The sequence below is a fragment of the Salvia hispanica genome, chromosome 5 (assembly GCF_023119035.1).
Source record: "Salvia hispanica cultivar TCC Black 2014 chromosome 5, UniMelb_Shisp_WGS_1.0, whole genome shotgun sequence".
Lineage (NCBI taxonomy): Eukaryota > Viridiplantae > Streptophyta > Magnoliopsida > Lamiales > Lamiaceae > Salvia > Salvia hispanica.
This window is the reverse complement of record NC_062969.1, coordinates 8,961,047-8,977,100: the sequence shown is the minus strand read 5'-3', so window position 1 is coordinate 8,977,100 and position 16,054 is coordinate 8,961,047. Positions and strand designations below refer to the sequence as shown.

Here is a 16,054-nt window from a genome sequence, read left to right as displayed (position 1 = left end):
CAGCAGAAAATAGTGTTATAGGAGAGAGAAAAATAAGATATTTGATTTATAGCAGTAATACAGTTGATTGAGTAGCATTTATAGGTATCACACAATGCCTAAATAGCATACATAATTCTGAGCATTGCTGCTTATGTATATGGTGTAACAAGTATCTTATTCTTCTAAATGTCTCTGGAGGAAAATGTCACCTGAGATACACCAATTCATGTACCTGAGACAAGAGGGGTGAAAAGTCAGTATAGGAGTACCATAAATTATGTAATTTCCATAATATTGAAATGTCTTTTCAAATGACATTTTACTTGAGATACACCAGTTCAAGAATTTAACTTGCACCAGAGCACCAGTTAAGTTGGAGTACTTTTAAAATGTCATTTTGATCTTATGAAGTGTATGTATATTGGATAACATGAAAAAAATAGCGGAATTGGCTTCCAACAAATTATGGCCTCAATTTCAAAAACAATGATCCCTCTTCAAATGAGCTTTGGAGAGTTGAACTGCAAAGATTTTTCTATTAAGTTTTATACTTGCAGATAGAACATAGTAGTACTATATATATATCATCAGAAGTTGATTCATCTTGCAGATTGAAGCGGTTATACATACCGTAGTTCTGACGCACCATAGTGTACCTACGAATGGCTTTTATTAAGGCGCCATATTTCATAGACTTGAGGGGTCCCATGTGCCTGCAATAAAAAGAAAGGGATGAAAATTTTATTGTTGAATTCAAAAACAGAGATAACAAAACTGAAACTGCTTTATCCTTTTTCGCTGCAATGCAATTATGCAATAAGAGATATAATGCTACTGATTGGAATCATACTTGCTCTTTGTCCATCATTGCTCTTCCAATATGGTAGGGTATATAAATTAGGGTGGTATATGCAAATCTATTCCTTTTCAGATTGATGCAACTCAAGTATGATAATTTCTTTAATATAGGAAAATGCATTGCTGAAGAAGATTTCTCAGGTAATGATTCCAAAAAAGTGATAAAATTAACTGGGTGGATTTTCAAGAAGTGAAATGCAAACACTCACACAATCTCAGTATAACGAAGTCTCCATGCTGGAAAACCCAGGTGACATCTCACAGGTCCATAAATCAACATCAAGTCAGGTTCGGGTGCCGCATACCCTGTCTCATCAAAATTATCCCATCATACACCAGGGGGCATTATATCTCTGTATATACATTTGTACAGAAAAGTAATTAAATAATAAACAAGCAACACTAAAACAAAACACACCTATTTCTGCAAGAGCATCTGCCATATCAGACTCGGTCAACTCAGGAACCTCAGCATCAGCATTTACATAATGTTTTTTTAGAAGAAAATTTGCTGCTTTTGCAACTGCATGTTTCCCATCAGTAAAAGAAATAACTTCCAAGTTCAGGTATTTCTGCTTAACAAGTGCATCCCCGTTAGCTCCCTGCACAAAAAAACATTGATTTTCTTATTAGAGGCCAACAATTCAGAATGCCATTTCTATTTCCCGTGTAACACCCATGAAACCTAAAGTATATCACTTGCTGAAAAGATATATAAAATGAAATTATAAGAGGATGACAAATTATAAAATCTTAATGGATATCGAGTTCAAGTGAACCAATTGGTCCATATGATATGGGCATCTTAGTTGATGACCAACTGCAGAATGAGTTAGCGACCTAGAATTAAGAAAATGTAGATCGAGATCAATACATTTGGAATCACTTCACTTCTTAACCATAGAGATAGGGCATCTTTGGATCTCTTCAGCACTCCTACAGCGCAAAGAAACAGTCAATCACCATTATGCCCGGAAAGATGTAAACACAAATATTTAACATGGATCACCAATTCACGATCAGGGTTTTTACACAGTATCTTAGCCCCTGTACCTTCTGGATCATAGAGGCACACATTTCTCAATCCCATAGCCGTGAGCCATCTCAGTAGCTCAAGAACTTTCATAGTGTCAAGAGCTTCTTCACTGTCCAGAACAACAGCCAGGTACCTAACTTTACTGATGTCAAGATCTTTATATTGCTTCATGAAGCCACTGGAGATGAGGTAGCTCTCAAGCGCGTTCACCAAATCCACAGCAAAGTACCAAATGCTCACAATCAGATGCATGATAAGCCAAAGTAAGTAAAGGCCAAGGTCGCCACTCTGCAATATGTTCAGACAAAATAACACCTAAAGTTTGAGAATATATTGCCACAAAGCAAATACATTTAGATACTAAGCACAAAGGTGCAAAGCAAAGAATTTCCCAGCATCACGTGATGGCTGTTTGTTCACTTCCCCAGCCAAACCCTGGGAAATGAGCAAAAGTGTCTTGTCTTTGTTTTGAAGGTTAAGTTAGTTTGACAAGAACTAGTAAAAACAAATGAATCCTCTGTCAATTCTGGGAGCCGTACAGCACAAGGCTAACCAAATTTGTGTTTTCAAATTTTCAGTAGTTTGGCGCAATTTTATTGCTAGTAAAACAAACCTGTTACGGAAAATCTAAATTGAACTAAACCAGAAACTAACATAATCTCACACCTATACTCTATGACATGTAAAGTACTCTGAGTTGCATTTTACATTACAATAACACAAAAATATAGCAGTATAACTTCAACAATTAATTAACAGAAGTCTGCACTCACTTACCGACCATATCCTTTTGTAACCCTTCTGCATCCGATCCCCTAAATCCAAAGCTCTGCAAACATCCAAAACCAAAAATTAATCTACACCAAATTCCTCTAATAACAAAAGTACGAAAACATAAACAAAAACAAAAACATGGAACCCTATTACTACGAGCACAGGGATCACTAAAACAATTTACAAAAATCAAACAAATTCAATTTGAGAAACCACAAAATAAAAGAGGTGCTAACTTTGATTCGATCCTGCGAAGGAAGGTGGCCAGATGAACGAAATCCATGTCCAGCATATCGGAAAGCCTAGAATAAAATGGAGACAACAAAGTCTACTTAATTAATAATGCATCATATTGCGAAAATTAGAGGGAAAATAGTGAAAATTGAATCACGGAAAGCGAAAAAGTATAAAATAAGAAGAAAGAGAGAGTTGGGGTTGGGGAGAAAAAACAGGAAGAAAACAATAGGAAATGAAGTCACACGTAAATTGTGCCTGCTTCAGCAACACTTGCTCTGCATGATGAGTGAGAAATAGAGGAGAGAGACGAAGAGAGGCTTGTTTTACCTTAAATCGCAATGTGGAGTTGAATCTTATTGCTCATTTTGGGTCACAATTGCGGGCCGGGCCACACCCTATTACTTCGATTTATTTTATTTTACTATGCTACAACTACTATATAGTTTCATTTAATATTTTCTATAAATTATTATTGATTTCACAAATTCCGTAAAATTTATTATTTTATAGTACTAAACATGTTGAACTCGTAATTTGCTACTACAATTTTACATAATTACTTACATCACCGTAGATTATCAAATGCACCACCATCATCAATTTTTTATCTTAAATATAGTACAATGTGTTTAACAATTACCAAAAATCAAAAGTTGCTATTAAAACGAAATACTAGCAGTATTATTATTTCCACGACCACAATTTGCTCAAGGCCAAATAAGTAACCTGTCTATTTCAATTAACAATTCCAGAAGCTTGTTTGGGATTATCTATTTACAACACCATTGCATAAAAAATAGGCGCCACAATTTATTTCTGGATACAAACATTCACCACACTAGACATATTATGATACATTATCACCTTTTTATCAAGATTCAATCAACATAAGCCTCACACGCGGCAAAAGACAACGACGGATAGCTTACCTGACATCCTTCACCATTAAAATTTCTGGAAACTAAGATAGGCAACAATAAAATTTCTGGAAACTGGAGCATCAGCCAAATTACTTCACATATCACACATATGGCTTCTCAAAATCAGAATCACATACATCCTCTTTTGGACTTTGGTAATGGTGTTGCTCTGTCTCAAGAAAAGTGAAACAACAGTACAATATCTAAGTTTCAATGCTTCCCCAAATAACACATAGTAAGCCACAAGTATCATTGAGACCGTGTGTTTCATTCTTCATCATTTTCAGATATCACAGTATAGCCGTGACTGCCAATTTTGCCTAATTACACAGACTGGAGACTGGAACCTTCATCCTGATTAGATAACATCAGGGGCATAAATGCCTATCTTCCTACGCTGAATTCTTTTGAAAGGGCTAAGAAGAAGAATCTTGCACCAGAGGTTGGTTTCACCTACCAAGCCATAAATATAAGTTAGTACAGCTTAATCAAGTGATATACTAGAGCAATAGGGGGGAAATAATTCTGGAGATCTAATAAGTAAACCACACAATATGATGCCAATAGAGGAGATAATTGAGAGTAGAACTATGGAGAAGAGCCAATTATAACTTTATTATGAACCTCTGAACATTTCTTTACAGGTCTACCATCATGATTACACAAAAACTTGGTCCATCATAGACCTCTTACAAATATGATATGGGACCTTAATACAGAACTTACAAATATTAGTCCAATTAGACCTCTTAATTGGTAAAATCATGGTTTGAGTTTTCTTGTTTAGCTACCAAGTGTCCAAGTTATACTTTTTCACTTTGATATCAAAATAATGATAGGCATTTCACTTAGAATTGAAAGTAAAAACTCGTTCTAGTAGGACAAGATACAACTTGTATTCAGAAACAGCTCTGAAATCAGAACAGTTCAAATGACTGGAAGTACCTATTGAGCAGGATCTTCGGTAAATCTAGCATCAAAAGGAGCGGCGGAGTTAGGATGCGACGTGCCACCTCCAGCCCCAGACCCTTGTTGCAGTTCAATCACCAGCCATCTAACAGCTTTACTCATTTGCTCCAAGCGAACAGCACTGATCGGTGGAAGACCACTTGGAGCAGGCTGGCCAGGTCTAGGAGCAACAGAGCCAGTAGCCTCATCCACAAGACACTCGGACCCAATTCTTTGCTTTACAGATTCCACAAATTCTTCAGCTTGATCACAAGCAACTCGGAAAAGCTCCCAACGTTGCTTGAAATTCTCTAGTGCAGCATCAGTGGCAGGAGTTTTTTGACCACCTGAGTTCTCCTTTGCTTCCAATGTACTAGCTGCTGCAGAAATGAACTCTTGATGGGCAGTAGTCAAGGAATCCACTATATTGTCCATCCGAAGTCTGCAGAGGGAAGCCACATCAACAACTGCCTTCAATAATGGAGCATGCAATCTATCTTTTACATATACAAAAAAGATAGTTTCCTGAGAATTCACGAAAAATGCCATCCTCTACCATTTTGGTGGGAAACATCAAGAATCACTTTAGAGAATATATCATACTACTACTTATCTGCTACATATTATAAATTTTAGATTCAAATTTGATATTATAAACTGACAAAAGCACGTTTATCATGACCATTGTGCTCTACATTGTAGTTGCAAAAGCATGTCTATATTGAAGCCTTGAACTCTACAGAGATATTCAGTTCAGCACTGACAGGTCTTGTGCCTTGAGCTCTGCAAAGACTTTTTAGCTTATCAAAGAAGTTTTGGCTTACACAGGAAGTTTTAAACCTCTATAAATACCAACCCTATTCATTGATTGAAAAATCATTTTTGTAGACTTATTTTCTGTCTACCATTGTTCTCTCTTAACTTCATGTTTGTAGCTATGTTCCTCATTTTTCTTTCTTATATTGTTATCACTTTTTAGTTTGTTATCTTTTAATTTTTCAAATTTTGTTATAGTTTGTGGGTAACATGTGTTAATAAAAAATACTAGCAGACAAAGAAGCTAAGCGTACTTTTCTGGTAGACTGCACTAATCTGATGGTTGCATTCCAGAAATGGCTAGAGATTATAATGACTGCAAAGGAGAGAGCATACTACTCTAGAACACAAGGTAGCAGATAAAATCCATCTTGTTTTGATATAGCTAGTTCTAGTTCGGTTTAGCAATAAAGATGAAGATTTTGTCAAAAAATGAAAGAATGGAGCTGCAGTCGATCCAGTACAAGAATAAAAATGCAAAGTCGTTCTATTTCTCAAAAACAAAGCCAGCTATACATGTGTAAACACTACAGCAATAACAAGCCCTGAAAAATACTGGAGTCAGCAATACAGCAAAGAGATAAAGCAATATCCTACTGAAGAGAAATCTGCACAAGAATAGGAAAATTAAGAATAATCTATCTATAAAAGGAGATGGGAGATGGGAGATGGAAGATCGAAGAACTCTATTGTTCCTTGTGCAAAGAAAATGAAGCCAATGCTCTCAGCCTTAGAACTTCAACTGAGACAAGAAATAGGGGACAGACTCAGGAGCTGATCAGGCCAGCACTCAACAACTAAGATCAGCATAGAATAAAACACACAGTGGTGCATTTCAAAATAACTGTGAACTGACTATTTCAAAATATTTTTTATACTTAATTTATGTTGCAAGAGATGAGTGTGTTTACAGAAATGCTTATTCATAACAGTAAGGCTTATGGGTACCTCTGTGTTTTACAAAGAAACTAGAGCCACACAAGCTATTGAGCTCTATATAACAGGGAATCACAGCTAACTGCAATTTAACAAATACTAGTAAGATACAACTCATAAGACAAATAAAACCTAACTCAAAAGGTCAAAATAACATAAACTAAAGAATACGAGTAAGAAGAATCTGAAATAACTTATACACCATGTAGATATAAGAATAAATCTAGCCCAAGAAAAATGTCAATTAGCCATATTTGCTTAACTCCAAGCAGACAATCTATAACCTATCTAAAAAAAAGGAGAAAATTTTTTATTGAAGACAATACTAAAAATGTTTCTTTCTATTGCAGATGAGATAACAAATGAGGAGAAGCATATGAAAAATAATCTCTGAGATCTATATGCCAAAGTGCAACATAAGCTTACAAATTTATTTGTTTTACCCGTTCAAGTAACAACGTTTTAATAAGAGTTGATTTAGCTCACATGCCAAGATCGATTGATGAACTATTTCACAAACGCGAGAGACAACCACACGCACAAATAAACATAGATACAACCAAAACCAAAAGGAAACATGCAATTTCAATCGTGATCAAGCAAAATAAGAAAACTACACAAGGACCTTGACTCCTCGGGGCTGGGGCGATGCGGATGGTGGAGGTGTGAGGTGTGCAGAGAGAAGCTGGAAGAATGAGAAATGACTGATTGTGGCCGGCGACGACCGATTTATTGCGGCGGTAACAAACGGCAGTTCGACAGTGAAGAGAGAGATTGAGAAAGAGATAATAAGGAATTGAAAACTTTGTGGCTGAGTGAGATGTCGACTCAGGAGAAGGGAAGGTGGAATCTCGAGATGGAGAGGGGATGGAGATATGAGTTTCCTAGGGTTTTAAAAAAAAATCAATTCTACTGTAAAAATTACAGGCCAAGTGAGGAGTACTTGAAATTCATATAATATTAAAAAAAAGGGACGTTGATCATATGTTTAGTGCCTAATAAATAAATAAATACATGATGATAGTATGAGTATTTATTTTCAAAGACATATCCATCAATGAGGTAGAAGTTTTCATTCAGTATTTTTATCTTTTTTTAGAAGTGAACCTAATTAGATATAATTTAGAATTTTAATCACTTCTTCAGTTAGGTGTTCTTAATTATAGTACTTTCCCTTTTTTAATCATATTTGAGTTATTTTTTTATTTTTAAAAGTTTTTTTATAGTTTAATCATTTTTATATAGTAATTCTTATTCTCTTTTCTACTTTACTTTCTCTTACTTTATTTATTTTCTACTTTACTTTTTCTATATTTTTTTCCTCTCTTACTTTTTTAGCTATCTACTACTGTTATTTAGCATACTCAACATCATTTTCTTAAACTCCGTATTGAAAGATTTGCCTCAACTATGAAGGAACGGAGGGAGTAGTATAAGTTTTGGTTCATTACTAAAATAATATCTTTGAGAAAAATTACTTAGAGCATCCACATGTTAGAGTTTGTACACTATAAATCACATTTCGAGTGATTGAATACTGTAAAACTCTTATTTTATTTTCCAAGGAATAAAACATATTATTTTTGTCATAATGTTGTTATATTTTACATTTAATGGATGTTAATGCATGTTTAAATGTATAAGTTAACTTAACAAAGTCTAAGTCTTTGTTTTAGGGAGAAAGGCGGCGAATTCGATAAGCCCTAGATTTGCGCTCAGATTTACCATATTTTGAAGATCTTTTCCTTCTACAACAATGAATGGTTTTCCCCTATAAATAAAACTTCAAGCTTCATCAAAAAATGAGAGAACTTCTACTTGCAAAATATTTCATAGAGATCAAGACCTAGAGTATTTCATTGGTGCAAGGAGTTGGAGAAGGATTTCAAGAACATCAAGAACGACAAGGATTCAACCTACGGGTTTTATTTGCTTTAGTTTTATGTTCAAATTGTCTTCCCTTCAATCTATGTTTTTAGCTTATTCATTTATGTGTAACTAAACTCATAGGATTATAGGGATGTGTTAGTAACGACTTTGGTTATACAAATTCCTTTTTTCTATTTAATATCCGTTTTGTTTTTACTTTGTTTCTTCCCTAAGTAATTTTGATGTTGCATGATTGAGTGACACAATTGTGTATGATTTAATATAACTTGCTTCATAACTGTGACAAAGTTCTAGCGAGTTAGATCCACTTAGTAGACGCTACAGTTAGCTCCCCTTAAAACGGCATTGTTAATTGAGAGTGAGGACTTTTCAAGGGTCTTAGAAGCTTTTTGGAGTTACGTGTTATGATTGACAACCCTAATCTTGTAATCAACGCTTGTATCGCATGAGCATAAGCTAGGTGACTCGTTCTATCAAAGTAATAACTGTGCTAAGGTATTGTAGTTGGAATTTTGTAAAACCATAACTGTGAACACACATCTTTGGGATTCCCTTATCTCTATCGTCTTTCTCCGTGTTTTATTCGTTTTTAGTTTTCCAAAAGTTTTCAAAACCCACTTGTTTTTCCGGATAGTATTTGAGTCTTAGTAGAGGATAGACACTTTGTGTTCGTCTTCCCCGTGTTCGATATCCGGTACTAACCTTTAGCTATACTATATATACTCTGTATACTTGCAGGTTTATTTAGTGCTAATAAAAAGTGCATCAACCGGTTGTGGGCGGCGTCCACTTTAAGGTAACACGGTCAATCCTAAACAAAGAAAAATAAGAATTTCACAACCTAGATGGAATTAGACTATCCATCGTGAAAGGTTGCAATGTCAGTCCGCATATTTCTAAGCCTTACTGAAATAAGATGACATTGGTGTGGTAAAGCACTGAACGGATCTAACAGCAAGACTTGTCTTTATGCTATCTACTGAAAGGCGAGGTCTTGATAAATGTTTGTTTCTTAATCAATATAGGTTAGCATTGAGCATGCGGTATTGATTATGCATTACTTTGACTTATCAAATGGTGCGGGTTTTTCGTAACCCAATAATCCTGATATATTGGGTAGTGGTGATTAATATCTAACGGTGCTAGGATTGCTATTATGTTGAATCGTGCGCGAGGTGAGTCTCGTTTGATAATGTCCTTAAGAGGAGCGCGAAACAAGGCTTTATTATTCGGAACCTAGCTAGTTGGAGTTTGATCACTCTATGAATAATAAATAAGTGTTTCATGCTAAGTCCACTCTTGAAATTAATAAGAAGTTAATTAATTAAGTCTATAGCAGCCATTAATTAATTAATGGGCATTTTTATCTTAAGCGCGTGAAATGAAAATTAAAATGGAAACCCGGATTACTTATAATTTTGGATTTGGATGGGGAGAGTTCAATATTACTTCAGTAGTGGCTGCTCGTAATATTCTAATTAAAGCTTATATTAAATTGTGGGTTCAATTTAATTAGTAAAAAGTAAATTGGATGAGCCCAAATCCAAAACCTTCCATAGATCCCCGTCTGGGCCCAAAAGGAACTTAATATAAATAGGAGAATAAAGGAGACAGAAATCATAAGTTTCTACAACAAAATTTTCGTCCCCCTCTACTAAGAGTTCGAAATTCTCTCCAAATTGGAAAATGATTTCTTCTGTCTTCTTTATTTAAGTCCTAGTATTCCGGTGAGATCAGCCCACACTGATATTGGAGTACAGTTCGGGAACCAGAGAGAAGATCTGTGGTCTAGTATTCAAAACATCACGTGGAGAAGTAGCTAGCCATCATCAATTCTTTGGAGAATTAATTAGGTAGGGGTGTCGAAACGGGTAGCGGGTATTGGGTACCCGCTACCCGACGGAAACGGGTAACGGGGCGGGATCGGGTAATCAAATTTTTGGTTTTGCGGGTATCGGGTATACCCGATACCCGCTCGGGATACCCGATAATCCCGAAAATTACCCGATTTTAGTTTAGCATTTTGTAAATTTTAATTTTAATATAATTTTTAAATTATCTGGTGACTCAAACTTCAGCATATAACTTTTCTTTTTTTAAATTTTTTTTTTCCTATTAAGAGCAATTAAAGTGTGTTTTTCTATGCACAAATACTAATATATATAGTAGCATATGTAGTGCATTAATAATATACAATAGCATATGTTACACACACACATGTATTACTGCACACATATTAAATTGTGGATGTTAAGTTTCTAATGATTCATGGAATTGTATGTTATTTAGATGCATAAAATACCAATATTATAACGGATGAAGATTAATAAGTTGAGGATAATGTAAATAATAATTAAATTTTTTTTTAGAAAAAATATAAAAAAAGGTCGGGTCGGGTCGGGTACCCGCCATGTCGGGTGCGGGATACCCGACTCGGGTATCGGGTAATACCCGACACAGTGCGGGGCGGGTATCGGGACAACAATTTCGGCCAAAATCGGGTGCGGGTACCCGCGGGTACCCGTTTCAACACCCCTATAATTAGGTATTGTTTCCGCTCCGTAGAAAAACATGTTTTAGGTTTCAATATTCTTAAAGCATGATTAATTCAAGTTATGAGCATGATACATGTGAGAATTACGCGAATAGATTTTGTCTAAATAATCTGCTAAATAGATCTGATTATTATGTGATTTATTTGTTCGAATAATAATTATTAAATTATGATAACTCGACGCACGCTTCCGCTGCCAGTTCCTTCACCACAATGGGGCGGATGATAACCCGCTCGATGCATCGTCCGCCCATCGTCATCCACTGTAGCAGTGTAGCTCCGCGGCTATGCGATCTCCTTCCTTCGCACCCTATGCATCCTCTGCGGACGAGGAACCATTTTTTGCATCCTCCGCCCCGTTGCGGGGGTTAAGGAGGATAGGTCCGGACAATGCACACATTTTCTTTTCTTTTTTTTGTATTTTCTTCTATATATATAACCAATTTTTTTACTACTTCATTTCACACCTTTCACCACTCTATTCCCCATCTCAATTTCTCTCTAATTCAATAATAAATTTCGATGATTTTCCATATTTGCAAGCATAAAATATTAAAAATAAATACTGACAATAGGATTTGCCTTTAATTTGTGATGTTTTTATATTTATTCTTGCTAATTGATATATTTGCAAACATAAAAAATAAAAAAACAAATACTGAGTTAAAATTATAGGGCGGGCTATAGGGCGTCCCGCTGCAGGTGGATGGAATGGAGGATAAAATGCTGATGTGGCGGAGGATAGAGTACCCCACTGTGGATGCTCTTATATTTATAGTAATTTTAATATAAGCCTAATGTTTATTGTAACGATGGTTAGAAAAGTTTGAGAATTATTTCATGTATACTTTTTTTTTGGGAGGTCTTGCTATGGTTGCTAAGTGAATTTTAGTAATCGTTCGAGTTCTTTTAATGTTGTTTATTACAATTGTAAATCATTTTTAGCTAAATTTTTAAGAAATAATTCTTACAATTTTTCATCATTGTTGAGTTACACACTTACACATATTTAAGAATTATTCCAATAGTAGTTTTGATATTAGGGGACTCAAACAAGTGCATTAATACTTTTGGGGTACAATGAATATTACGAGTGATAAAGGGGAGATATTTAGAATAACATCGACCGTAAACTAGTTCGTATGTTTGGTAGGGTAGATAACTCAATTAGGAATGAGATTGTATGAACAATATTATCATTTTTTCATATAATTTTATCCTTATATGAGTTATTTACCCTACAAAACATATCTTAAGAGGAGTACACCATAAAGAAAGCAATGACATTATGACAATCTTAAAAAGAGTTGGCAATGTAGGTGAAGTGTCAGTGTGCCATTATCGCTATTAATAACACTTTTATTCATCGGCGGATCTAGGTGGAGTCGGGCGGGGTCGGCCGACCCCGCCGTGGGTCCATGAATACCATTGGAAAATACCACTACTCAGCATGCCGACTCTCAAAAACCCTGCCTCCGACCCCATGGTTGCCTTCTCCACATAACCGAAGCAAATAAGACAATGAAACTAAAAATTAGAGAACAAAAATGAGAAGAGATATACATATACATCATTATCGTAGATAAAAAATTGATAAGATTTCGATAAGAAATTTGGAAGAAAGAAAGAGGAGAAGTGAGAATTTTGCAGAAGAGAAGTTTGGGGAAGAAGATGCGTTGTGTTTTGAGATTCATTCGGTCTTCATTTTTGAGATTTGGGCAAAGATGTGGGGATTTGGGCTTCCACAAATTAAGTTAATTTTTTGAATCAAATTATTTTTTATGAAAATCATCACAGCTGAATAAATATATTCATTATTTATGTACATAGTACTTTAATCTTTAACAATTTTCAAATTTGGTGTTACGGATATTTAGTCTATTTAAGTCATAAAAACTACAATATAATAATTGAATACAAATTTTATTACATAATAGTTTTTTATTACTTACTCCGTCCCCAAATAATATGCACTTTGGAGAAAACACGAGTTTAAATGTAAAATTGGTAAGAGATGTAGAGAGAAAAGGTAACTAAAGTATTGTTAGTGGAGAACCGGTCTAAACTTATTAGAGAGAAGAGATTTTCCAAAATTAAAAAGTGTATATTCTGGTGGGACGGACTAAAAAAGAAAGAGTGTATATTCTTCTGGGATGAAAGAGTACAATATAAAAAGAAAGAGTACAATTTAAGTCACCCCTCCTCTATTTTATTAGGATTGGTCTTCGGTATTTGCATATTAGTACTATATACTTTGGCAAAAAAGTTAATCAACACGATAGTGTTTGTAAATTACATGACGTATCACAAATTTAAAAATACTTTAGAATACAAATAATCCGAACGCACATAAATTTGTGATATGGATATTAGTAAGAATCAACTAAAGTGTATAATGAAAAATAATAGTATTACTTAAATTTTAATGTGTTTTTTTTTCTCAAAATATTACTCCATTTAAATATTTTTACTTTTTAAAATAATAATTATTTAAATAAATATATAATAATATATTTTTCACTATGTCCGACCCCACGAGTTTTATATCCTGGATCCGCCATTGCTTTTATTAGAATAATTATTCGGTGATTGGAACTTATTTTTTTCAAAATAACAAAAATTAAAGTTAAATAGCATGAATAATAAACAAAACTAAAATTAAATAAGCTAATAGAGCTTGTTAATAATAGAATCTTATGAATAATAAATTACTACAACTCTAAGAAAACAATCAAATAGTGATTTTTTTAATTTTTTTTAATAATCAAACATTGCAAATGAAAGTAATGCGAGTAATACGTAATATTGAAAACAAATAAATTATATTGTTGAAAAAATATTTCGAAAAATAACAAAACAGACTTTGTTAGAGTATTAATGTTTTTCTTATTTATGAAACAAAGAAAAAAGAGCAAGGACAAAATATTGAAATTGAACGAACTATGTTAGACGTGATTACTAGCATCAATCTAACACAATATATCCAGTCAACTTTTTAAATATTTAATTAGTTTTCATCTCATTAATATTCTTCGACCATAATTATATTTTTTTTGATAGTTTATCAAAAAATTATAAAAATAAATAAATAAAAAACATAAATTATAATGATTAAAATACGAAATTAGAAATACATATTTTTGGAAAGGACAAAATTTTTAGATTGAATAGAAATTTGGTGAATCAAATAATATATTATTCTCATCAACAAATTCACTATAAAAAAAAGCGCCCATTTGTGAGCACAATAGTGCTAGCAAACCTGTATTAAAGTGCTCGCAAACATAAGTATTGCTAGCAGATTGCGAGCACCAACTCTGCTAGCTATAGCGCTTGTAGCAAATTTGTGAGTAGTTTTGCGAGCAGAAGTTCTTTTGCGACCACCTTTTTGCTCGCTAATGGTGGATGTCGGCCAAACTATGTGCTCGCAATATTTCTAGCACCTCCATTTTGCTCGCAATTCTTCTAGCACCTCCATTTTGCTCGCAAATTTTCTAGCACCTCTTGTTTATCGAGCTCTTTCTGTTACCAACATTGTGCTAGTAGAAGTGCTAGTAGAAAGAACAAAATTTTAATATTTTTTTAGTAATTATTATCTGGATAATTTATTAAATAAAAATTACACCGAAATTGACAATTAATAAAGAACAAAATTCAAAACTTACATAAAATTAATAAGATTGTTTTACACTTTCAGTTTTTACTAATTCGGTTAACCTTTTCAGTAAGATTCAACAATAGTTCTAACATCCTCTCATTTTCTTTCTCAAATTCAGCGTCTAACTCCATTTTTTTACGCACTAAAGCAGCATCAAAGAAGATTGACTATTTGAGGAGAAAAAATTAGATACATTATTTTTGTGTGCAAGACTATAGCAATTGTGATATTTATTTATAGATGAAAATTAATAAATTTTGTTATAATTTTTATATATTTTTATTATTTAAAATAAAATAAAATAAAATAAAATAGTAAGAGATTGTGCCATTTGATGCGACCTCATTAGTTGCTAAAAGAAATAGAGATGGAGAATGTAGGTTGGAGTAAATGAGATCACGATGTTTATAAGAGAGAGATCTTATTTTATTTTTTAAAAATATATTGTAAATGACATGATGGTTGAGCTTGAGCACCGATGGGAGAATTTATTCACGTTTGAGTGGTGTTTGGTTGACAAGATAAAATAATAGAAATATATAATCTCAATTCAGGATTGAGTTGTGAGATTATTTTAGTCATAAGAAGTTAGCTAAAACTAATTATTTCATAATTATTCATTTAAAATTGAATTGTGAGATTGAACCAACGCAATACAAGTTTAAGTAAGCAAATTGAATGTTTTAATAAATGGTCGAATCTTTATTTCAAAACTATTGGCTTTTCCTCTACACAATAGTTACGGCCCGCAACTAACCAAGTAACAATGAAATAGGCGGCCGGCTGCCGCCAATCAAATTCATTTTCTTGCAGAAAAATAAAATTAAAATCAAATATTATAAAATTTGACACTGAAATCATTACTTACTCCTTCTGTCTTGTAAAAAATATGAGTAACGAATGTGACATGAAAAATAAGATAAAATTAGTAAAGTAAAAGATACCATCAGTATTAAGATAAAATTGATAAAGTAAAAAAGAAGAGGAGAATGATAGTTAAAATAATGTTAGTGAATAGTGAGATCTATATTATTAAATTAATACTATAACTTTTAGGAAATGGAATGCACATATTTTTGTGGATCAGATGAAAATAAAAATTACATATTTTTATGCGAGGGAGGGAGTATAATTTAGTTCATCAATTTGTAAATTTGACACTGAAATCATTACTTATAATTTAGTTCATCAATTTGTAAATTTGACACTGGAATCATTACTTATAGTAATTTGGTTCATCAAATTAGTTGATTTAAATTACTAGTAGCAATACTTTGTTCATCAAATTAGTTGATTTAAATTACTAGCAATACTTTGTTTTTTTATGTATAAAAAATCACAAGAACAAGCCGTACCATCCCTTTTTCCTATTTTTTCGGAGTTATACAAAAAAGGAAAAAATAGAATTTGATACACAAAATTAAGAAAAATTTATAAAACAAAAG

The 16,054-nt window shown here is 33.4% G+C and overlaps 2 protein-coding genes across 7 annotated transcripts; both read right to left on the bottom strand.

Moving 5' to 3' along the window:
- Window positions 1-20: 20 nt before the first annotated feature.
- Window positions 21-3,233, bottom strand: LOC125189230 (dehydrodolichyl diphosphate synthase complex subunit NUS1). Of its 2 annotated transcripts, none has more exons than XM_048086522.1 (9): window positions 3,215-3,233; window positions 2,887-2,952; window positions 2,654-2,705; window positions 1,894-2,164; window positions 1,715-1,776; window positions 1,259-1,442; window positions 1,050-1,146; window positions 613-695; window positions 21-214 (listed from the first exon to the last, which is right to left on the bottom strand). In XM_048086522.1, exons 2-9 carry the CDS (start codon window positions 2,940-2,942, stop codon window positions 207-209), a joined length of 813 nt encoding a protein of 270 aa, XP_047942479.1. In that variant the 5' UTR covers window positions 2,943-2,952; window positions 3,215-3,233; the 3' UTR covers window positions 21-206. The 2 variants fall into 2 exon arrangements, with proteins under 2 accessions (XP_047942479.1, XP_047942478.1); XM_048086521.1 differs by lacking the exon at window positions 3,215-3,233 and adding an exon at window positions 3,130-3,148.
- Window positions 3,234-3,887: 654 nt separating this feature from the next.
- On the bottom strand, window positions 3,888-7,420 carry LOC125189232 (mediator of RNA polymerase II transcription subunit 32). Of its 5 annotated transcripts, XM_048086526.1 has the most exons (5): window positions 7,133-7,420; window positions 6,520-6,589; window positions 6,267-6,313; window positions 4,753-5,197; window positions 3,888-4,260 (listed from the first exon to the last, which is right to left on the bottom strand). In XM_048086526.1, exon 4 carries the CDS (start codon window positions 5,188-5,190, stop codon window positions 4,753-4,755), a length of 438 nt encoding a protein of 145 aa, XP_047942483.1. In that variant the 5' UTR covers window positions 5,191-5,197; window positions 6,267-6,313; window positions 6,520-6,589; window positions 7,133-7,420; the 3' UTR covers window positions 3,888-4,260. The 5 variants fall into 5 exon arrangements, with proteins under 5 accessions (XP_047942483.1, XP_047942482.1, XP_047942484.1 ...); XM_048086525.1 differs by lacking the exon at window positions 6,267-6,313; XM_048086527.1 differs by lacking the exon at window positions 6,520-6,589.
- Window positions 7,421-16,054: the final 8,634 nt, after the last annotated feature.